Consider the following 23000-nt stretch of genomic DNA (forward strand, 5'->3'; position numbering starts at 1 on the left):
ACTTCCCTGAAGGACTGTGACTATTCTTTTGTCAACAGAATTGATTGAGTGATTACCGTGAGCTCAACACTAGGCCAGTTGTTGGGGTACTGAGATGACCAGGACTGCGTTCCGCTCACACTGGTCACTCCGGCCGGTCTGCGCTAGACCACTCGCTGTAATGTAGTGCATCAATAACCAGGTAAAACATGGTGTGACAGAGAGGAGCCAAAACGTGTGGGAACAGCTGGGGCAGGGTGGGGAGTGATGGAAGACTTTCTGGAAGCAGTGGCAGCAGAGCTGACCTTTGAAGTCTGGAGCTGGACAAAGAGGGGTGGGAAGACATGCACCCACAGAAGAGAGCTAAGCGGAGCAAATGCCTGGGAGCCACCACTACCCAAACCAGTGTTGTCGGGCTGTGGCCACCATGCCCACACACATGGTGCAGCCCAGCAGGAAGTGCTGGACACTGGTTGGGACAGGGAGACAGCACAGGGTGGCCGGGGAGCGGGGAGTCTGGCTGGAGTCAGGAGACCCAGGGTCCTGGCTCAGCTCTGCTGCACACAGACTGTGGTACTCTCATGGGTTTCTGCCCTGTGCAGGTCCTCAGTTTCTTCCCAAGAGCCAACTGGGGTTTAACTGGCTGACCTTGGGTTCTGCTGGCCTTTGCTCATCTCTCTGTCCTTCCAGGGCTGTGGCAGGGAAGGGATGGCTCCCTTCTGCCCATCTCCCAAAGCTCACCCATTTCCACGCCTTCTCCTGGCAACAGATGTGAGAGGCTTTGAGCGAGCACGGCCAGCATGAAGACCAGATGTGCGAGCAAAGGAGATCCGGGCAGGAAGACAGAGGCAATTCAATCCCAGCCTTCAAGTACGTGACGTGCTGGGAAGGGGCCATTCTCTCGTTTGCAAACAGCAGCAGAAGACAAGCATCAGGCTGGATTTAGGTTGAGCAAGGCACTGCCAACCAAGAACAGAGAGAAATCTCCAGGGGATGGGATATGGGAGTCTTAAAAGAATATTTGATATTACCATTGCTTTGATGTGCTTTTAATCACACAATTCGGATTAATTTTGAAATTTCAAGTAGCATAAAAGAAGGGTGTATAATTTTTATGTTTATCAAATGAGGACACAAGATCAAAAAGGAAACAGAAATACCAAGTACAGCAAAGAAAATGTTTTTTTTTTTCCTTCCCAGAAGTGGAGATGGCTGAACTGTGGGATGGGGTGACTCTGGGACAGCTGGTGAGGGAGCCTGAAAGGGCCGGTGTTCCCTGGGCACCTGCTTGGTGCCAGGCACAGGAATACCTGTGTCACACAAATGAGCTCCCAACATGCTTAGCCGGGTGCTCAGTCCACAGTACACGGCCATCGAAAACCTACTTAAGGATTGAAGAAATGAAGGAACAGATGAATAAATTCATAAGTAAATGAATGCTAAGAGTCAAAGGCAGAGATGACGCTATTGTCTGGAAACTCTGGTGCCTCTCTCCCTCTTGAAGTCTGTGGAGGCTGAATCACTCAGTCCCAGCTAAAGACATTGGCCCACTGGGATTCTCTGAGAAGTGTGGTAATTAAAACCAGGAGGCTCAGAGCTGTGTTCCCACCATTTCTTGGGATAACAAGGAGGAGAGGCAGGGGAGGGGGACACATGGCCTCGGAGCTGCAGAGTGCTTGGGAGGGTGGGTGACACGGAAGGGGGAGGCTCGGGGTTGCCAGTCTAGCTCTAAGGATGGGAATGAGTTCAGGCCAGGTTGGGGTAGCAGCAACAGAATCTCCCCTTCTGCTCCACCCCACTTTCATGACATCTCTCTGGGACGCGGCAGGCCAGTCCCAAGGGCCCCACCCCGGGGAGAAACACTCCACCCAGCCGTGCCCGCTGCTCGAGGCTGGCTGGGGTTGCTGAGGAGGCGGCAGCTGTCCCAGGCCCCTGGGCTGCAGCACAGATGGGGGACGCCAGTGAGAACAGTGCTCCACAGAGAATCCGACGGCCCTGGGAGGCTCGTTAACATGCACGTTCCAGGCCTCGCCCCAGACCTACAGAATCAAAACGCATTTGTTCTTTCACTGAATCGATAGTTATTGAACACCTACAAGTTCCAGGCACTATTTTAGGTGCAGCCGGGGGCAAAACAAACGCCTCTGTCTTCATGGAACTTACACGCTGGGGACGGGAAATGTGTAAATAAATCAGGGAGAGCAAACAGGTGCGTACATACGGTGCATCAGATGGCGGGAGGCGATACGGAGGAAAAGAAGGGCCGGTGACGAGTGACAGGGAGGAGGGCTGCCATTTAAATGGGGTGATTCAGTGACAGCCCTAGTGAGAAGGTGGCATTCAAGAAAAGGCCCAAAGAGGGAAAGGAGAAAGCTGTGTAGACATGGGGGTACGAGCGTCAGGTGGAGGAAACAGCAGGTGCCAATGTCCTGACACAGGAGTGTGCCTGGTACGAACCCCCATACTTTTACCCAAGGTCAAACACAAAAGTCTGAGACTGCTGCAGCCGAGGGACAGCATCGTGCACAGCAGCCAGCCCCTGGAAAAGTGGAGCTTGCTTGGGAAGTTGCTAAGGAGGCAGGGAACAGGGTCCAGGGCTCCTACGCAAGGACCACTTGCAGAACCTTCAGCCCGGCTTCCCAGAGAGAATGGGGTGAAGGGGGCAGTAACTGACCACGTCTTTGCGGTGTGTGAGAAGGCACAGGCCTGGCTCCACGGCAGTGAGCGTGTGGCTGAGCAGGGCCCGGGGAGAGACAAGGCGCCGGCGCTCGCAGACCTGTCAGGAAGGCCTGGGAAGGAAGGCCCAGTAAAGAAGACATTCCGACAGCTCTACCCTCCCGCGTACCTTCTTCTAGTTTTAAACACCAAATCTCTTCCATCGCGCGTTATCTCACTCAAGCCTCCCAACAATCCCCGAGGTAGGAATTATACATTTCAATTTTATAGATAAGGAAAATAGGGTTCGCAGAGGTTAAGAACACACAGCTAGCAAAAAACTAGAAAGAGCTGGAACTCAAAAACTGACCGAATGCCAAATTCTGCGCTCTTCCCCCCAGAACATGCTGCTTTTAAATGGTGGCTGCGTGTCATTATTATTATTACCGTGGCTGCCGTTGTTTTGATCACTGTCATTTTTGCTCACCCCTGAGGGCACCCTCAGCACCCTGCCATGTACACGGCACTTTCACTCCTGTTACTTCCCATTACCCTCGGTGACTCTGTGAGCCAGGCAGGGCGGGGCAGGGCCCAGAGTCCCCACACGGCGCATAAGCAAACCGGTGCCCGAGCACCCATGGCCAGGGAGTGGCAGAACGAGGCTGGAAGTCAAATCCTGTGACGTCCATCCCCATTTTGTATCTATGCGAATACCTCCGTGACGGCAGGGACTAGATCTGATCCGTCATCCCTCTCACACCCTAGGCCCGGGCTGGGTACTCCAGAAGTGTCTGTTGAACTGAGCTGACTTGAAATAAGTGAAAGTCTCGTGCACAGTGAGAAGAAGCCCAAGAGAAGCAACCCCCCGAAGTGGAGCCTGCGCAGGGTCTGGCCACTTTCCTCCAAGTCCTTCAGTCCTCCGTCAGCCGGGAGGAGGGAACTTCAGCCGTGTCCTAAGGCCAGACAGGGACCCCTTCCTCTAAGAGCTCTCCAGCGCCAGGCCCCTTCCCACCGTGTCTGCCGCCTCCCAGGCCCCTCCTGCCACGGCTGCTGTGGTCACACTCACCGCGGCCCCTCACTGCCTCCAGTGTCCCTCCCGAGCGGGAGAAAGATGACCCCTTTCTTCCCACAGGGAATCTTGCTTCTGTGCCCTGGGTCTCATCTTCCTCTTCCTCCTCAGAGGCCCCGCTCCAAACCTTGGCCTGAGAGACTCATTAAATCACCAGATTAAATCCCATTAAATCACCAGAGGCAAGGCCTGGGCCCAATTTCTTAAAAGCTCTCCAAGTGATTCTGATATGCCTTCAGGGTCTCCAAAACAACCTGCCTTTGGAAAAAGAGAGAAGTGGAATAAAATAAAACACAATAGAACTGAATAGCTTAGAATAGAATAGAATGGAAAATAGCAGAGTGCTTTGCACATTACACTGGTAAGTACTTTTTCTTAAAAGTTTTGTTTCAATTGTGTGTGTGTGTGTGTGTGTGTGTGTGTATGGGTGTGAGTGGCTGTGCCATCCTGGGCCATGATGTAAATGCATTCCTTGCTATAGATTATGGTAATTTTTTATTTTTATTTTTGGAAAACTTTGCTCCAGTTCTTGCCTGAGCTTATGATTCTCTTGCACAGTCAAAATCCCCGACAGGAAAATCTCTCCTCACTGCCAGCTCTTTGTCTTCGTTTGGCTTCATCCCCTGTCCCCAACATTCCGCTAAGGCTTCTCGCTGAGGTTTCCATGATCTGTACCTTCCAGATCTGGGGGCTTCTTCTCGGACTCATGTCTTTCCTCCTGTCTGTGGGTTCATGAGAATACATGACTCTTATTCCTAGAATTCTCTCCATCCATGAAGACTGTGATGTCTTCAGATTCTTCGCACCGTTCTTTGTCTCTCACCTGCTAACCCTCTTCCTCCTGACTCCTAAATATCTTACACTCACTACTCTCTTAAGCTTCTATTTTATGTTCTCCCTCTCCTCTTTTGACACTCTGTCCTCCCAGTCAATGGCTTTACTTACTCCGTGCACAAGACTCCACATCCATGTTCACACATTTTCCTGTCTCGAGCAAGGTGATGTAGTGGGCTGGCTATGCGCCCATCTCCTGGAAGGGGGTGGGGGATGGGAAGGTAACGCTGCTCACGGTCAGTTCTCAGGCACAGAGGTTACCCCTGCAGGCAGGGGAGGCAGGGAGGCAGGCAAGGCAGACTGTCATCCCCATTTCATGGAGGGAGAAACAGACCCTGAGGGGGTGAGGGATTTTCCATGGTCACTTATCCACAGCAGAGAGGGTCCTAGAATCCATGACTTCAGACTTCAGTCCAGAGTTCTTTCCCTTGACACCGTGCACTGGAAACTCAACATGTACAGAAAGGAAGCTACATCTGATTCACTAAACTAAAGCTTCTCGACCAGAGCTCTGAAATATTAAGAATGCTTTCTAAAATAGTGATGTCTAGACTCCACCTAGAATCTTCTGGGAGAGCTTTTTGTTTGTTTCAACTTAATATTTTGAAGTATTAGTAATTATAGATTCACAGAAAGGCACAAGAAGCTCCTGTGCACCCTTCATCCAGCCTCCCCCAGTGGTAACATCTTACACAACCATAGTACAATATCGAAACCAGGACACTGATGTGCTCTAATCCACAGAGCTTGTTCAGCTCTCTCTAGTTACATGGACAGCCGCTCCTTTGTGTGTGCACGTATAGCTCGATGCAGTTTGATCACGTGTGCAGCTTTGTGTCACCACCACTATAAGTGAAGTACTTAACTATACCATCACTATGACCCTGTAGAGCTTTGGCTTCGAAAGCTCCCATAGGTGATTCTCATCTGCATCCCTGACAAAGGACTCCTGTGCCCAGGCACTGCCCCTCCTGCCTGCCTCTCTCAGGGAATCGCACCACCCTCCTCTGAGTCGTCACTGACCTGTCCTCCTTTGGCCCCTGCCCATGGCCTCTTAGTCAAGAGGTCCAACAGGTCCCCCTTCATGACATCTCTCAGGCCTACATCTTGCCCCCAGTGCCCACATCCACCCACCACCACTCCAGGCCCCTTACTTCTCGTCTGGTCTGTGCTGCTACAATAGGCTCCTCATCCATTTCCCTCCTTCCAGACACCCCTCTCCCCAGCCAATATCATAAAACACGTCCAAATCTCTCCACTGCCCAGCTCTGTTCCCATCATTCCTCCTTAACCAAAAGCTTTCAATGGTTACTGCCATTTACAAAATGAAGTCCAAACTCTTTAAGTTTCAATAGGAAATCCTCTATATCTGACTCATCCTCTTTATCTAAATTTCTAAAACTAAATATCAGCTATTCCCGTATGGCTTAGAGACAAAATGGCATGCTTAAGGACATGAGAATGTTCTCGCCACGGGGAGGAAACAAAAAGCTCCAAGATTGCCTTCTCCTGGGCTCTGTTCTCATCTCTCTCGTTATGTGAGAACGTGCAGAATGGGGCCTAGGGATGGCTCTTACTTGGGATGTGCTTATCCTTGAAGGATGGTTCCTCCTTCCTGTGCCTCCTTACACTGTAAGAAGTGGGGGGTCATCTGAAGTGGGTGCGGAGGTAGGCTGGTCAGGTTGTCTGGTGTCAGCTGCCAGGGAATGGGGTTTTCTGAGGCACCCATTCTGTGGGTCCCCAGAGGCAGCCATCAGAGACGAGCACTGGGCCCCTTCCTGCTTCCCTCATGATGGACAACCACCTGTAAAGCTACGTGGTCTGTTTGCTGCCATCCCTGATGTCTTTTCCTTCCATCACATCCGTGGAACAATAGGAGCCAAGCAATTCCTGAGCGCTGCCCTTCAGAAAGCTCTAAATCCCCATCACAGTGTTGCCCTGCACTTCTGACTACATGATGATAGAATGCAAACAAAAATTTGCTTTTTGAGATTAAATACATTCCAATTATCTGATATGTTTCAGCTTTAATTGATAACAGATCACAAATTGCCCATCTGAACTTCTCATTATAGCAACCAATTCACTGGGAAATTTACTACCAGACACCAGAGAGAAGGCTCAGAAGATAACACAAGCTCAGTGACTCTGCGATACAGTGAGGCCCAGAAGTCTATTTTGAAAAATCACACATTATCAGAGGCACATCCATATAAATGGTCCTATCAAGAACACTGGTTTTTAAACTGTCTTGAAACATGGTCTTCAAGTTTGGAAAATATTATGGGAGTGGTATATGGGGCTGGGGAGAATCAGAAGCCAAGGAATGTGCACTAAGGGAAAGAGGTAGCTGGTGGTGGCTGGATAAGAGGAGTTGGTGAGGGGAAGGCTTTAACCAGGTGTGTGCAGGCCACCCAGAGACTTGCTAGGGACAGATGGAACAGGGAGCAGGGGACACAACAGAGGCTAGACATTCAACTGCTCCATTGTTGTCGTTGGGTTACCCACCCACTACCAGCCCCACCGTCAACACCTCCATGCCCTCCACCACCAGCAGCACCAGCAACACCTCCACCGTCATCACCCCCACTGCTAAGACAACACCAAAGGACAACCTTCCAGGCAGAGGACAAGGAACACCACTAAGTGAAATGGTGCTTCATAGAAAAGAGTCACTGGAAATGTTCACTGCAAATGTGGTGAGGTGGAGGTCGAGGCCTTCTACCTTGTCCTATTGCACTGAAATGTGGGAGGAGAGAGTGGCCAGCCAGTGAGCAGAAGCCTAAGGACCAGGCCCCTCTGCGATGCAGAGAGGGTGCACGTATGATAATGAACCTTCCAAAGCAGTGGCCACTGTGAATTTCTCATCTCCAAGGTGACACCCCAGAGAAAGAGGCTGCAGAGAGCCTAAAGAAAATGAGAACCCGGATGCTGAACTGTCTGCTCATACATCAGCCAGGGAGCAGGGGCTGGGCCCCAGGGAGCTCCGGCACTCACCGTTGCTGCTGTTGTCATCCACCAGGATGATCTCCTTGAGCAGATGCGGAGGCGTGCGCTCCATGGCCGAGTGGATGGAGCGCAGCAGAACCGAGAGTGCTTCGTTGACGAAGATGAACACGATGCTCACCTCCGGCAGGCTGTCGGGGAACGAGAGGTTGCGGCACCTGGAAAGAAGGGCCAAGCTCTTAGATCTGTCAGCGGCTCAGCTGCAGTCACCTGGGCACTGACCCACCCCATGTCTTGGCTCCAGCTTTCACCCGTGCCCAGGAGTCCACATTCTTCCCCGGGCCTCTTCTTTGATACACTTAAGATGCGCCGTAAGTGTGCAGCAGAAAGGCCCACAGCTATTGGAACCAGTGTGCTCCACAACTGAGCATGAATTTGTCAGTGACTATTCCAGCTGAACGTGAGCACCTTGTGCAGCACATGGTAGCTGGAGGGTAGTCTCTGAGTGTTTACTGGGAGAATGACTCAACATCGTTAAATCCAAAGGGATGGAAAATGAAACCAAAGTAAAGTCTTAGTATTTCCAAAATGGCAACCAACACCTGGGTGAGGCCAGACCTTAGGCATCCAGCTTCAGGAGAGAAATAACTCTCCTCCTAGAGACTTGTACTCCCCTTCACTCCAGAAAGCACACTGCTTGGGGTCTTCCCTGCTGCTCATTCATCGCAGGGAGCCGGCTTCCAGAACCAGGTTGGAGCTAGAGTCAGAGTCTCAACACTAATGACGGGGGAAAGGACCAACTCCAATCCCATTTCACAGATGAGGACACCAAGTCGCAGAGCGGTTGAGTCCCCATCTACGGCTGCACTGTGAGTCTGCTGCCAAGACAGGATCCCAACTCTGGTCTTCTGACAGACATCTGAACCAGAGTTTCTCCCCAAAGAAGTAGCCATGGAAGACACAGCCCTTAACTGGCCCATTTCTCCCAGCCGCACTGAAACCCTGAAGGCATTTGGAAATTTCTTACCCAAAGGACTTGAGGCAAACTCATAAAAGACTGCATGCCACTCCTCATATGAAGAGGAACCCACAACGCTGAAATCAGACCCCATGAGAGGCCAGACAATAAGAGGTACTGTGATTCCCAAGGGCAATTCCTTGCCCTGCAAGCATAGTCTTGGTGGGTAGGAAACCACTGCTGGTGCCCTTCCCTGCCTGAAACTCAATGCTGTTCCAGAGGCACTGAGCTCCCCTCTTCAGTATAGCTGAATGAAAGCACAGGGCAGAAATTACCCCCTGTCCCAGGCCCTGGGCTTGGAGAGGAGGCTGCCCTCACCCACCACCTGCCATGGAAGGCTCCAAGCGTCCAGGGCTGGTGACCATAAGCCATTGCTCCAAAGTGGGAGGCGCGGCCAGGATAGAACATGCGATCATAAGCATAATAGCACGGGGCTCCTGCTTGTCAGTAATTAAAGTGCTGCAGGATGGGAATGGGCCTGCTCTTCCTTAATGAGGAAGGCTGCGGGATAACCAGCACTGAGCAATTTGGAGAAATCACCATGGGGCCCCAGCCTGCTTAAGAGCATGAGATTAATAAACTAAAATCACCGTCTCTATGGTTACCAGAAATTTACAGAAACTTCCCCCATTCTATTTCCAGCTCTCCTCTCTCACCAGAGGGGGATGGGGGAACCAGTTGAGCCTTTTCCCAAATCCACTTCATACTTAGAATTTTAATAAAACCATCAAGTTAAACAGATTGGTGGAGAATTCACTTTCTTGTATTTAATGGAATAAATGCTTATTGAGCTCCTTCCACCAGGCAGGGACTGTTGTAGGAAGTGCAGGGCAGAGCAGGAAGTGGACAAGGTCTCTGTCCTCATGGATTTTATGCTGTGATGGGAGAAACAGATAAACACGGAAGCAAAGAAATGATACAACTCCATGCAACTGCTAAGATGAAAAGCAACTCGGGGTAAGAGGGCAGCATGGTGGCAGCTGTTCTGGAAGGGGTGGTCAGGCAGCCTCTCTGAGCAGGAGAGATTGGATCAGAAATTAAAAGGGCAGAGCACACAGCAGTGAGTCACGCACATGTCCTGTGGGGCTGAGGAGACAGTGCTGTGGCCCGAGAGGAGCGAACCAGCTTATTTAACTGCAGTGAAAGGATGGAGATAGGGAGGTGGAGGGAGGAATTTTAACAAGGGAGAAAGACTGGAATAACTTCTTAAGCTCATCAGACCCTTTCCAATTTTTTTTTGGTTTTTTTGCTGCTGTGAATACAATTTTTATAACAGCAATTAAAACATTTGTGGTTGACAGTCAAGTAATTATTCTAGCTAGTACTTATTTATGGTGATCAAGACCAGCATCTGGGCTTTTCCTAGGCGTGGAAACTAATAGAGACTAGTATTAACACGCACACACACACACACACACAACTTGCTAACTGCATTTAAAAAGTAATACCATACACGGTCAAACGAATAGCACATGGTCTTTATTCTCCTTTCATATAAGTATAATGGGTCGCTCCCAAGAAGGTCAACATATAGGCACAAGTTCACTGTCCTCCCCACTGAACACCAGCAATGAAGACTGCGTCCCTGTGTCTCTCTGCACATCCCCAGGGGGCTCCTCTGAGTTCTCAGGGTCTCACTACCCGGATCTCTGGGTTGTTCCCAGGTGTTTTGCTCTTCCCTTCTTAATTCTGAATGTAATTACCCAGCCTCTCTCTCTTCCGAGGGGACCGATCTTAATTTCTCCCAGTAACGGCCACAATGGTTTGAGCCGTGGGTCCCTGTAAGCTGGTCTCCTGATGCTCTTTCTCTAAACAGAATCAAAATGTCATATTTGTTTTACAAGCTAAAGTCTGCTGATTGCAATTTTCACATGAAAGACTTTTGAACATAAAGTTTTCATATGAAAACTCTTTTGAACATAACTGAACACCAACCATACGGCATCATACTCGCATTTGTTTGCTGTCTCCCTCTGCGGTGATGAAGCCCCCTGAGAGCAGGGGCTTTGTTTTGGTACCAGGCTGTCTCCCAACTGTAGACCATGGTCTGACACACGATAGGTGCTCAGGGAGTGATTTTGGAATAAAGCAAAGGTAACAGGTTTGCTTATTTGACATACGGCCTACATGTTACACACATGCGCATGCCCCTGATATTAGGATGTTCCTTTTTCTTACGAACCTTCTCTCCCTGAAGGAGAGTCAGGTCCTCTCACCCCCAGGCAGCCTCTTGTCCTCCTGTTCTCCCTTCCCCTGCATCGATGGCCCCAATTCCTCACATTCAGTCTCCTGAAGTTGTCACTTTCTCTACCCTGTAATTAAGTGATCCCTCCAGGCCCAACGTGCTGACCTCCTGACACCCTTCTTTTCTCTTCTCTCCCAAGAACTGCTCAGGGGCTCCCAGTGGCAGCACACCGCGTGCCCCTCTCCCCGTCACTCACACCCTCCCTCCGCTGTCCGCTTGTCCACACCTGACCCACAGGGTCCAGGTGAGCAGACAGGTGAAGAGTAGTTGGGATGAGAAAGATGAGGCCGAGGCAGTGGCATAGTTCCTAGGAAAGATGAGGGCACACAGGTGCTGTCCCAGCTCTGCCCCTTCTCGTTGTGTGGACACCGACAAGCCACTTGACCTCTCGGCTCTGTGTCTTGGTCATAGAACAGGGCAAGAGGAAGAAGTTGTCACTTAGAAGCCTTCCCTTGCAAGATTGAGGGTCTTTTATCTCACGTGGCAACCAGAAGACATCTCATTAAAGAAATAGTTTGCAAACTTTCCCTCCCTCCCAACCAGCACCTTGTTGCCACCAAATGCCACAAGCAACATCCCCTTACTGCCATCCTGACTAGACAGGGTGACCAACTTGTCCTGCTTTCCTAGGACCTCCCCAGTGTTAGCACCAAAGGTCCTAAGAAAAGTAGGGCAGGTGGGGCCCCGTGCCTAGACCACAGGTCTCGAGGGCAGAGCCTGGCCTTCCCACAGCCGCCTGCCCGCTGCCCCGCACAGTGTCTGGTAAACAGCGGGCATTCCATTCCACCGGCGTTTGTTGAGTAAGTTCCCTTTCATGTTCCCCAGCACACAGGTACACACCACGTCAGCACACAGGCTCATCTTCATCTCAACACGGATGCAGAACTTACACTGCCAAGGGGAGAAGGCAAAAAGAGGGAGAAGAGAGCATGCCAGGCAGATGTCACATGCTTCCTGCCACACCGTCATCGTCATCGTGGGATGCCAAACTCAGGGCAGAAGCCTTCATGCTACGGCCCGGTTCTCCAAAAGGAGCACACCTCCACGAGCTGCCCTGGGAGAGGACTGCTCTGGACCCAAGCCCTGAGCCTCTGCTCCAGAGTCCGGCCACTCGCTTGGCCGTCAACCCAGCACTGGCCCTGTGGGCCTTGCCTCTCTTGTTCACACCGCTGAGATGTCCTCCCCTAGCACCCGGACCCTCCAGGATGGGGCCACACACTCCTGCCGCGGCCAAGACCCTGAGCCACTCTCGCACAGCCTCTTTCCCGCCTCTGCACACTGGCCTCTGCAGGGCAGGGCCAGAGGATGTGGAACTGCAGGAGCCACATCGGTGTGCCCAGCGCTTCCGTGTGGAAGCTGCCTGAGGACGCCTAACTGTATGACAGCAAGCCCTTGCTCATTTTGAGCAGAGGCACATTCTCCTGTAAAATTAAGCCATAAAAGCTCCCTTTTTAATTCTATTCTTGTTCAAAGTTGAGCCATTTTCCACTAGAGATGAAAAGAAGGAGTCTTTGAGAGGGAGTGACGTGGTTGGCTAATAAGCCGGAATTGATGGTCACGACAACTTCACTTTATAGATCTCTGCACACACAAGGAGATGCGGGGACAGGGAGCAGCTACACAAGGAGCCTCCCTGCAGAGATCCCCGAGATGGTTTTGAGCTGTTTATGAGGCAGATTTATACCAGGAGCTCCAGTGCTGTCACCAGGGGAGGCAGTGCAGGGCCAAGTGAGGTGCAGCCTGGCTCCCAGCCACCAGATAAGACCCAAGGCGGCAACCAGACTTCATCCGCTGCAATGGACACCTCATCTTGGATGGCAGGTCCTCCCTTCTCTCTGACCTCAGCAAATCTGCAAGGTCCAGCCCATCAGAGCAGATTATTCATGGAGACCGCCTGGCCTGGGGGGTGGGGAGAGTGGGCAGACCTCTTCTAGAATGAAGATCAAAGTAGAATGTGAACTGGGGTCTGTCCCAAGACATACTGGGCGCGTGGCCCGACGCTGCCGGGGTTGTGGGAGCAGAGAGGAGGGAACTACCAGGACAAAGCAAGTGAGAAGGTGACACTCCTAGGTGGTCCTCCTCCAGCCTCACTCGGGTACATGTCTTGCTTCTTCCAGACCTTTCCAGATTAGATAGATTCCCAGGCCTGCCAGCACCCAGTCTGCTGCACTTAATGAAACCCGAGGATGAGGGCATGGTGGGGATTCTCACTGGCCGTGAGAACAGTCAAGCCTTCCCTCCCTCTCGTGGGGTCTGTATCTCCACGACCTCTGGAGTTAGGAGACCACAGTGGTGCTGGCTGCCCCTCCTGCCCTGGGACTCCATGCAGAACACCTAGAAATAGTAATACTAAAAGTTTCCATTTACTGAGTGTTTACAATATGCGATAAACCACACTGAGAGATGCACAGATATTTTTATTATTTTTCTCCATTTTATTCCTTCCTATAATCCTATATGGTAAATATAATTATCCCCATTTTACAGACAAGGGAAATAGAGTCATGATGGTTAGTTATCTTCCAGGGTTTAAACCTGGGCTCCTCTGACTCCAAAGCCTGTCCTCATAGCCCTGCTAAGTGATGGATCCTGCCTTCCTCTCCACCCACACCCAGAGGTACACCTGGTGAGACAGCAGTGTTGTGTCACTAGCAACCCGAGACCTGGGAGGGGGCAAACGGAGGACCTGCTTCCAGGCTGCTAAGTGTGCATGAAAAATGGAGAGGATATTTTATCTCTAGTGGGAAATGATGACGTGGACAAATGCTATAAGCGCTACTGAGCACCTGACACCTGAAACTGTCTTCCTGTGACGCTGCTGCCTTTGAGATAAACAATCCCGGTGACTCCCTGGTGACTCCCCATATGAAGCCTGCTGCGTCTTCTGCCATGTGGCATCTCCAGTTCACTCACAACTGATGGAGCCAGAGGCTGATTTCTGAGTCCCAAACAGCTGTCGGCCTACGAGACAGCCTAGCACAAAGCTCTGTGTAGTTGGATCTCACAATATTGAAGAATGGTCAGCAACTCTTTCAGCCCCTCGTCCTGGGGAGGCTGGACATGAGAGATCCAAGAAAGCAGAAAGCAGAAGTCCAGGGCAGCAGAAATGACAGGGAGGGGGCAGAGCACCATCAGTGAGTGAACTGCAGACGTGGGCAGGAGCCACTGCGAGAAACAGCAGAAGCAGAGGCAGGAGGATGGCAGGCTGGGGCCGTCCAGGATGTCCTGAACCCCGTTGCCCTTCTCCAGGGCCTGCTTGTGCAGCTTCAGCATGTGTGACTGAGGGCCTGCGTCAGCCTACAAGAATCCAGCCACCTGCGATCACCTGTGCAGGTTTAGCCCCCCACTCCCTGGGAGCACAAACACAACCCAGTAGAGAGAAAGACACGCTTCACTTTCTGGGCTGCAGTCCCATTCCCCAGGAGACTCACAGACTCCTCTGCTCTTCTTTCATTCTTTGTATGAGTTTCATGCCACTGTAATGCGTTTTTATATGTGGTTATTTAACAAATGTGTCTCTGCTAGACTATAAGCTACACAAGGTCAGAGCCATGGTCGCTTTGCTCACCAGGTATCCCTAGTGGCTAGCACGTTGTCCAGCGTAGAGTAGGAACTCAGAAAGCACCTGGTGACTGGCTGAACGCACACACAAATAAATACTAGAACTAATAAGCAACACAATGAATTCAAGCCCATTGAATTCATGGGCTCTGTGGGTGGGAAACCCACCGTGGCCTGCTGGGACTGGAATCACCCAGTTGTACATTCACTCCCTGACTGGCTGTTGCAGTAAGCCCGGATCATCCAATACACTGGGGGAGGGGGTTAAGTGGGGTGTAGGGGAGGAAGGGTGGGGACACTAATTATACCCAGGGCTTCAGGGGCCTGGCCAGATACCACATTTGGCCCAGACGTGGAAGAGACGACGGGTGGCTGAGAACCGGGAGTTTTAATAGTCTGCAACACAAGAGAAATAGGCCAGGCCTGATCTAGGAGTAGAACTTGGCACAGGAATCGCTGACAAGTAAACTACTAAGTGCATGAGATCATCAAAACATTCAACTTTCATCCAGAGGCAGAAGTTCAACAGACATCATTTCAGGTGGATTTACCAGCTTAGAGAAAGGATCTGCTATATAAAATGTAGACTGAAAGTAGGACAATAGGGAAAAGAATCATTTGCAATGCAAACAATTAGCAGGAAGCAGGGAGACCATTGGTTCCTAAAACATCATAGAGATCTGGGGAATATGGGATCCCTGGGGCTGAATGGACAGCTGCCCATGGGACAAAAGTCAGCTGGATCGGGTGGGAAAGTCACATTAGGAACCAGGGATGTCTGTGTGGTGGGCTTGTTGGTGAGCAGGCCAGGCCGGGGCAACTAGAGCTGAGGAATAGGGGGCAGGGAAGATCAGCTGGCTGGGGTAGGGCAGGCCCATAGATCCGCCAGGGGAGGGCAGGGGAGGTAGGGCCCCATTGATCTGCCAGGGCAGGAGAAGAAGGTCCCATAGAACCGCTGGAGCAAAGGAGGGAGGGTCCCATAGATCCAACAGGGCAGGGGAAGGAGGGCCCATAGCTCTGCCAGTGGAGGGGAGGCTGGGTCCCATAGATCTGCTGGGGCAAAGGAGGGAGGGCCCATAGATCTGCCTGGGGCAAAGGAGGGAGGGCCCATAGATCTGCTGGGGCAAAGGAGGGAGGGCCCATAGATCTGCCTGGGGAGGGGAGGGCAGGTCCCAAAAGAGAATGGTATATCTTTGCTCTCCAGCAAAGCCTAGCTCAGGGCTCAGCCTCTGATGCCCAGAACTGTGGCGCTGGGGAGAAGTCACTCTCTGGGAACCTCCACCTGATCTGCCCTGCGGTGCCCATCTGGCCCTGCTCTCATCTACCGCCTGGGCAGTGCCCTGTCCCACGTGCTCCTTGTCCACGTAGTGGTCCTTCAGGTAGTTGGAGTCATGATGATGTCCCCCGAGAGCCAGATAATACAAGTAACTACAAGTCAAACAGCAGTTCTCGTGTCTCAGGCAGTGTCCCATGAGCTGTACATGTATTACACATTCAACCTTTGTGATTACCATCCCTAATCTACAGATAGGAAATGAAGGCACAGCATCCCTAGGTAACTTGCTGGAGGTCACTCAGCTTGTAAACGAGAGACTTTGCCTTGGAACCCAGGGAACTGGGTTTTAACCACTACTCTATAATCTAAGCAGAAACCTCATGTATTTGACAGGTTACCCAGTTTCTCGTCTGGATGTCCTCCTCTAAATACTTTACTTCCTCTATATCTTTTAAAATCCAACTGCGCTACTCTGAGTAGCAGAGTAGAACAAAACTATCACCTCCCTCTTTTAAGACATTATGCTTCTATTAATATAGCTCAAGATTACATTTCCTTTAAGAACAACAACATCATACTATTGGCCCATAATGACCTGAACATTAACAAGAACCAGAGTATTTTCCTGGAGTACTTTTGTTAAAGAGCATTTCCTCCCCCAACTGTGTTTGTGCAGTTACTATTTTCAATGCAGCAGCAGAATCATTACTAAGGATGTTTATTTTATCCCTTTGTCCTGAAGCTGTCTTCATAGGGGACATATCTTCCATGGACCTCTGGGTCTTCTCCACGGGCCCAAGATCCCCAACCACAAAAGCTCACAGGGCAGGGCAGGGCTGGGCAAGGTGATGAGGTAGTGTCCTGGAGTCACAAGACCTAGGTAAAAATACTGGCTCTGCCGCATAGCACCTGTGGGAACTTGGACAGGTTTCTTAACCTTGCACATTTTCAGTGTTCCCCTTGGGAATAATGGTAACTACCTCAGAGAGACATGAGGATAAAGTTAAATGAGAAAATGCACATTAAGCAGTTGTACAGCACCAATCCTTAGCCCATGGGCAGCCACTCCAGATGGTCCAGCAATCACGGTCCTAGCTGCTCCTCCCAGGGCCACCCCCCTCCTGACCCAGGATGAGCTACATAATTTGTGGGGCCCAGTGCAAGAGGAAAATGTAGTACCCCTTGTTAAAAATTATTATTGAGCATTCTAACACGGTGACAGCAAAGTGTTAAACAAATCACAGAGCCCTTCTAACCATAGGATCCCGTGCAACAAGTTGTATACTGTATTAGTTTCCTAATACTAATATTGCTACTGTAACAAATTATTATGAGCTTATTGGCTTAAACAACACAAATTTATCATCTTATAGTGCTGGGAGTCAGAAGTCCGATACAGGTCTCACTGGGCTAAAATCAAGGTATTAGCAGAACTGTGCTCCTTCCTGGAGGTTCTCGGGGAGAGTCTGTTTTCATGCTCTGCCCACATGCCTTGGCTTGTGGCTCTCTTCCACCTTCAAAGCCATCGGTGGCTGGTCAAGTGTTCCTCATGTTGCCATCTCTTTGGTTCTGACTCTGCCTCCCTCTTCCACTGTTAAATGCTCTTGTGACTAGATTGTGCCCACCTAAATAATCCAGGAAAATATCTTTATTTTAAAGTCATCTCACTAGCAACCTTAATTCTCCTGTGCCATGTAACATAGCATATTTACAGGTTTGGGGGATCAGGATGTGGACAGCTTTGAGAGGCCACTATTCTGCCTACCTATGAGGCCAGCGATCTGTTCAGAGAGCTCAGATATCTATCTGGAGTCTGGACTTTTAAAATAATTTTGCCCACCCAGACCCCACAACCCCTCAATCCATACATATAAACCTGTGGCCACGCCCACAGTGGGGGCAGCAAACATTCACAGCCACCTTGGAGGGTCCCTAACCTGCTCCCAGGGAGGCCAGTGCCTCTGGCTCCGGGCTGTATCCTCTCTTTGCTGCAATCCTGTCCTACTCCTCCCCACTTTCATGTTCACACAGGACCTCTCCAGCCCCCAACCCAGGACTTCCTTGTGGGCTATAAGAATCTGTCTTAGGTGGCCCCAACTAGGACTGCAGAAAATATCCTAACCACCTTTACCATCCCTCAGGCCCCAGCCTCAGGCCCTAACCTACCTGTCAGCCCAAGAGCTACTCCACCCTAACCCTTGGGAGGGAGAAACATGGACCTCAGGGGACACTGGAGAGGAAGGCAAAGTCATTATGACAAAGCTCAGGAGACTCTGAAGATCTCCCAGCCAGAGGCAGACGTAGCACCTGCCAGAGGCTCTGCCCTGAGCTACCTTGAAGGGAGGCCATAGAGTTGCCATAGCAACGTGACAGCCCTGGAGCTTGAGACCAGGAGCTCCCGCTTCTCCTGCGCAAACCCACAATCCCCACGAGATCAGGCGCTTGTCCCTTAGACTTTCCTGTGGCCCCTCTTTGGAAATAACAGCCACTGCTTGCACTGAAGAATGTGACATGAGGGCTGGGCACAGTGGCTCATGCCTGTAATCCCAGCACTCTGGAGGGCTGAGGCAGGAGGATCATTTGAAGCCAGGAGTTCAAGACCAGCCTGAGCAACAGCAAGAGTGAGACCCCGTCTCTACTAAAAAGAGAAAAATTAGCCAGGCTTGGTGGCGTGTACCTGTAGTCCCAGCTACTCGGGAGGCTGAGGCAGGAAGATAGATCGCTTGAGCCCAGGAGTTTGAGGTTGCAGTGAGCTATGATGACAACACTGCACTCTAGCCCAGGTGAGAGAGCAAGACCTTGTCTCAAAAAACAAACTAACAAACAAAAAACCCCTCACTGAAGTGTGCACTTAAGATCCGTTGCCCAGGCTAGAGTGCAGTGGCATCAGCTTACCTCACTACTGTTTGTAGGGGTGGGGTCTCACTATGTTTTCCAGGCTGGTCTCAAACTCCTGGCCTCAAGCGATCTTCCCACCTCGGCCTCCCAGAGTGCTGGGATTACAGGTGTGAGCCACTGAGCCCAGCCACAGTGAGTTTTGACAAATGTGTACACCTCTGCAGTCCACCCCCCAATCAAGACTTGATTTTTCCTTTTCCTCTTTTTTCCCCTCCTGGGTTATTTGGGAGCCTACCAGTACAGAGGAAGAGGGTGGACTCCACGAGGCAGGAGGAAGTGCACAGAGAAAGTCTGGAGCCTGCAGTTAGGACCTAACGGAGGGAGCAGAGAGCAGCCAGGCTGAGATGCAGCTTTTCTTCCCTTGAGCGCTGAGGGTGGGTGTCTTCCCATCCCAGAAAGGAAGCAAGCAAACCCTTGTCCGGCCCTGGCAAAGGTAGGGTGAGGTCCAGGAGGTTTCACCAAGGAGGTTGGCAATGTCCTGGCTCCCCTGGGTCTTCCTACCTGGATGGCAGAGGGGCCTACTCTGCTCCTGCTATTCCAACACCACAGAGAGAATGAATGGCATTTTCATTTCCCCAAAAGCCGAGGGGCCTGGCACCCTGAGGAAGTGTGTCCTCTCTCTGCAGAGATGAGGTTGGAAAAACTGCTGCACTTCCTATGCCCATGCGCCTCCTTCCCCAGGGGAGGGGCAGTCAACATCAGCAAAGGGAGGGTCCTTGCAGAAGCTGCCCTCCCGGCCCAGCCTCCCTGCCACCGAGGCCAGGGAGGGACAGGGCTTCCGTGGCCATCAAGTTCAAGTCCCTGCCTTCCTAGAAGCCTGCGAGGATGACTCCTCCCCACAGGGGCTGGGAGGTGGCCAAGAAGCTTTCTGGTCACCTGCCTTGCCCATCCTCCACCTTCCGCTCCGATTCCCACCTCAGTGTCAGCTCCAGGACCTCTGTCTGCCTGATCCTTTGCTGGGTGCCTGGCACAAGCCAGGTGCTCAGTGAATGTCAGCTGGATAAATTAACTAATGAAGCCTAGCAACCAGCTGGATGGACACTTTTCCTTTTGGTTATGTCTTGTCCTGTGTATAAAGCCCTGAGCACACTGTGGCCCTATCTCAGCCAGATGACAAGGTGGGTCCGATTATATGTTTTGGCACCAAGAAAAAAGGAGACAAAATAAGGGACCAGCCAGAAGTGTTGGCCAGAAGGTTAGGGCAGGACTCTGAACACTCACTCCGTGGTCCAGGAATGGAGACAAGAATAACATCAGGGTTAGAATTTGGAAGAGCAGCACCAAGAATACCATGAGCAAAGTGCAGAATCCAAGGAACCCTTCAGGGACAGAAGTCCCCAAGAGCAAACAGGAGTTAACAAGAGGTACAGGGCTCAGGCAGAAGCAGAAGCCACCCAGCATGACTCTTCTGGGGACTGCTGTTAACATGAGCTTCCTCCCCCAGGCTCACCCACTCCGCCTCAATCCAAATTCCAACACTAGCCAGAGCCCATGCTTCATTCTGAGCCTTGGCAATGTTTCATGTTCACTAAAACAATTTTTCCAACATGCAAAGGCAGACCTTCCTCCCTTCTGAACTGGTAAGCAAACAGTGCTATTGTTAAAGCTGGCCCACCACCCCAATTAGAGGGACACAAATTGACACCTCAAGGCAGTATAGCACAGTGGTTGCTTGTACAAATTCTATCACCAGACTGCCTGGGTTCACACCCCAGCTCTGCCACTAGTGACCTTGGGCAGGAGATATAATCTCCCTGTGCCTCACTTTCCCCTTCTGTAAAATGGAGGGTAATCATAGTACCTACATGAGAAGGTTGCTGTGAGGACTCAAGGAGCTACCATAAATAAAGTGACAAACACGTGTCTAAAAACGTGGCTCACACTATATAAATATTTGCCAGTCTGATCTGAAATAGGATGAGAGTTAAGTTATTGAAAAGATGTTTCCAAAATGAGTCAAACAGGATGAGCCAAGCAATGGCCTTGTTACCAGGCAGGAATGTTTTTATGGAAATTAACAGACACAAGGAGGCATTGTTTTACCCAAGCACACACTTGTTGTGAGTGGTCCACCGACAACTCTCCAGTGTTGGGGGTGTGTGTCTGGCACATGAGCTGAAACAGAGCTAGACTGAGCCTTCCAAGTCCATGTGCAAAGAGAAACCAACCACCAGACGCTAAAGCCACTTGCATAGAGAACTCGCTGAGGAGTGAGACGGTTTTTCTGTCTAGAAAAAGAGGCTGAGAGAAGTCGCCTGGCACCACAGGGGAGGTGTGGAAGCACCCCTTGCAGGTTCAGGCCCTGTGGCACTTAGTTGAAGTCAACTTCAGGGTATTTCTAGAATCCAACCCCCTCATCCCAGCACCTCCCCTGCTCCCCTGGTGTCCAAGCCACCACCGCCTCTCACCTGGATATGCAGAGGCCTCCTAACGGGTCTCCCTGCTTCCAGCCTTGCCTCTCAGCCTATTCTCAGCACAGCAGTCAAGGGGCCTTTGCAAGTGACAATCAGAGCATTTTACTAATCTGCTCAAGCCCTTCCCTCGGATCCCACCTCACAGAGTAAAAGCCACGCACCTTACAACAGCCTACAAGCCCTTCTGTGATTCTCAACCTCAGCTGTACGTTGGAATCGTGCAGGAGCTCTAAACAACACGGATGCTGAGTGCCAGCCCTGGAAATGCTTATCTAACTGGTCTAGGGTGTGGCCCCAGCATCAGGATTTTTTTTTTTTAACTCCCCTTATGAGTCGAATGTGCAGCCACAGCTGAGAACCACTGTCCTACTTGATAGGCTTCCTGCTGCCCCTCTGACCTCATCCCCAACCATTGCCCTCTGCGCTGTGTTCCAGCCATATGAGCCTCCTTCCTCCTCTTCAAACATGCCAAGCATGTTCCTGCTTTCTACCACAGGGACTTTGCACTTGCCGGTCCCTCTGCCTGGGAAGTTCCCTCTCCCCCTGGGCATCCCCATGGGTCACTTCCTTTTCTCCCCCAGGTCTTTGCTCAAATGTCACCTTCTTCATGAGGTCTTCTCTGACCACCCATAAAAAACTGCCATCCCCCACTCCCATGCCAGGCGGCCCTGCCTCCCTCTCCCACTTTCTCTCCCCAGAGCACTTACCACCATCTAACACACTACATATTTGCCGTCTTTGTCTTGTTCACTGTCTGTCCCCCCCCCACCAACTAGAACCCCGGCTCTGGGAAGGCAGGGGTTCTTGTTTTGTTCACTGCTCTATCCCTGCACCTACACTGTGCTGGCTCAGAAGCGCTTAACAAATAACCTTTAAATGATACCTATTTTTCTCTCCCTCTGCAAATCCTCCGCTTTTTCATCCCTATAGCCCAGCCAGGTTCTCCCTGGGCCAGGAACAACCATACCCACTTATCGAGCATACAGCAAGTGCTCCATAAATGTCTATGAAGCTGGACCAAATTTTCCCTCTAAAGAACATAGGCTCCAAACCCAGCAGCAAGACCTTTCCCGAAGACTCCAGCTATAAGCTCACTATGGTTTGCAGCTTTAAGAACATTTTAAAAATAAGGAGAAAGAGGGGAAAGGAAGGTGTGGGGGGAGCTGCAAAAGTTAATGAGATTTTTTCAGCTGTGGTACGTGCCCACATTTTTAATAATTAGGAGTAATAAAAATTCTCACTGAGCCTTAAAGGAACATCCTTCAGTAACAAAGAGAGAAGCCGAGGCAGACTTCTCTGTCAGATGTAATGACTTGTTAGCCATGCAAGATGGATGTACTTTAAAAACTCATTTACAGGTAAAAAATTGTTCATAAAAATGCAACTAATTGGGTTAAAATGACATATTAAAGGGAATGCCAGATGATTCCAGTGCCCTTAAGGAGTAAATTAGGTTACAAATCCTCAAAATCTCTAATGGAAGAAAGCCTTCCGCTACTGAGCAGATGGAGAAACTGAGGCTGAGGGAAGAGGAGGGTGACTTGCCTAATGCAGGCTGTGGGGACAGACCCTGGCTGAAGGGACCCAGGAGTCCAGATGCCCAGTCCTGGCTCTGTTCCCAGCACTACGGGGACCCCATCTCCCCAGGTTGACAAGAGCCCAGTCACTGACTCTGCTCACCCACTGGGTCTGAGGTCAGGCAGGGGCCGGTCGAGGGGCAGGCGGTCACTGAGGTAGGCGTTGTAGCCGTAGTACTGGAACTGCTTCAGGGCCACGCGCCGGCCTTCGGGGCTGAGCTCCTGGCCCCAGTGTGCAAACAGAGAGGAGTCTGTGAAGGGCTCAGCCTCTGCCTCCTCAGGCTTGGCAGGAGCCTCTGGAGAAAGAAGGAACAGGAGACGGTGGGTCAGAGTGCACCCCTGCATATGCCGTAACAACCCCTTTCCCTTCCTCACAACAACCCTGGGGAAAACAATCTTAGCCCCTTCTTTGGGGAATGGGGGGAGACTAGAATTTTCATGCTTCCCAAAGACTCATTCATCCATGAATCCATCCATTCATCCATCCAACAACCGCTAGGCATGAGAGATACAGTCATATACCCAACA

The 23000-nt window shown here is 51.0% G+C and overlaps 1 protein-coding gene across 1 annotated transcript in view; it reads right to left on the reverse strand.

Moving 5' to 3' along the window:
- Positions 1 to 23000, reverse strand: part of GALNT18 (polypeptide N-acetylgalactosaminyltransferase 18) — a 316828-nt gene that overhangs the window by 134091 nt on the left and 159737 nt on the right. The window contains exons 2-3 of the mRNA XM_045557525.1: positions 22576 to 22768; positions 7535 to 7701 (exon numbers count right to left, since the gene is read on the reverse strand). Of these exons, the coding sequence (XP_045413481.1) occupies positions 7535 to 7701; positions 22576 to 22768 (360 nt within the window). The remainder of the gene's footprint in view (positions 1 to 7534; positions 7702 to 22575; positions 22769 to 23000) is intronic.

Source organism: Lemur catta, chromosome 7, assembly GCF_020740605.2.
Source record: "Lemur catta isolate mLemCat1 chromosome 7, mLemCat1.pri, whole genome shotgun sequence".
In the NCBI taxonomy this organism is placed as follows: Eukaryota; Metazoa; Chordata; class Mammalia; order Primates; family Lemuridae; genus Lemur; species Lemur catta.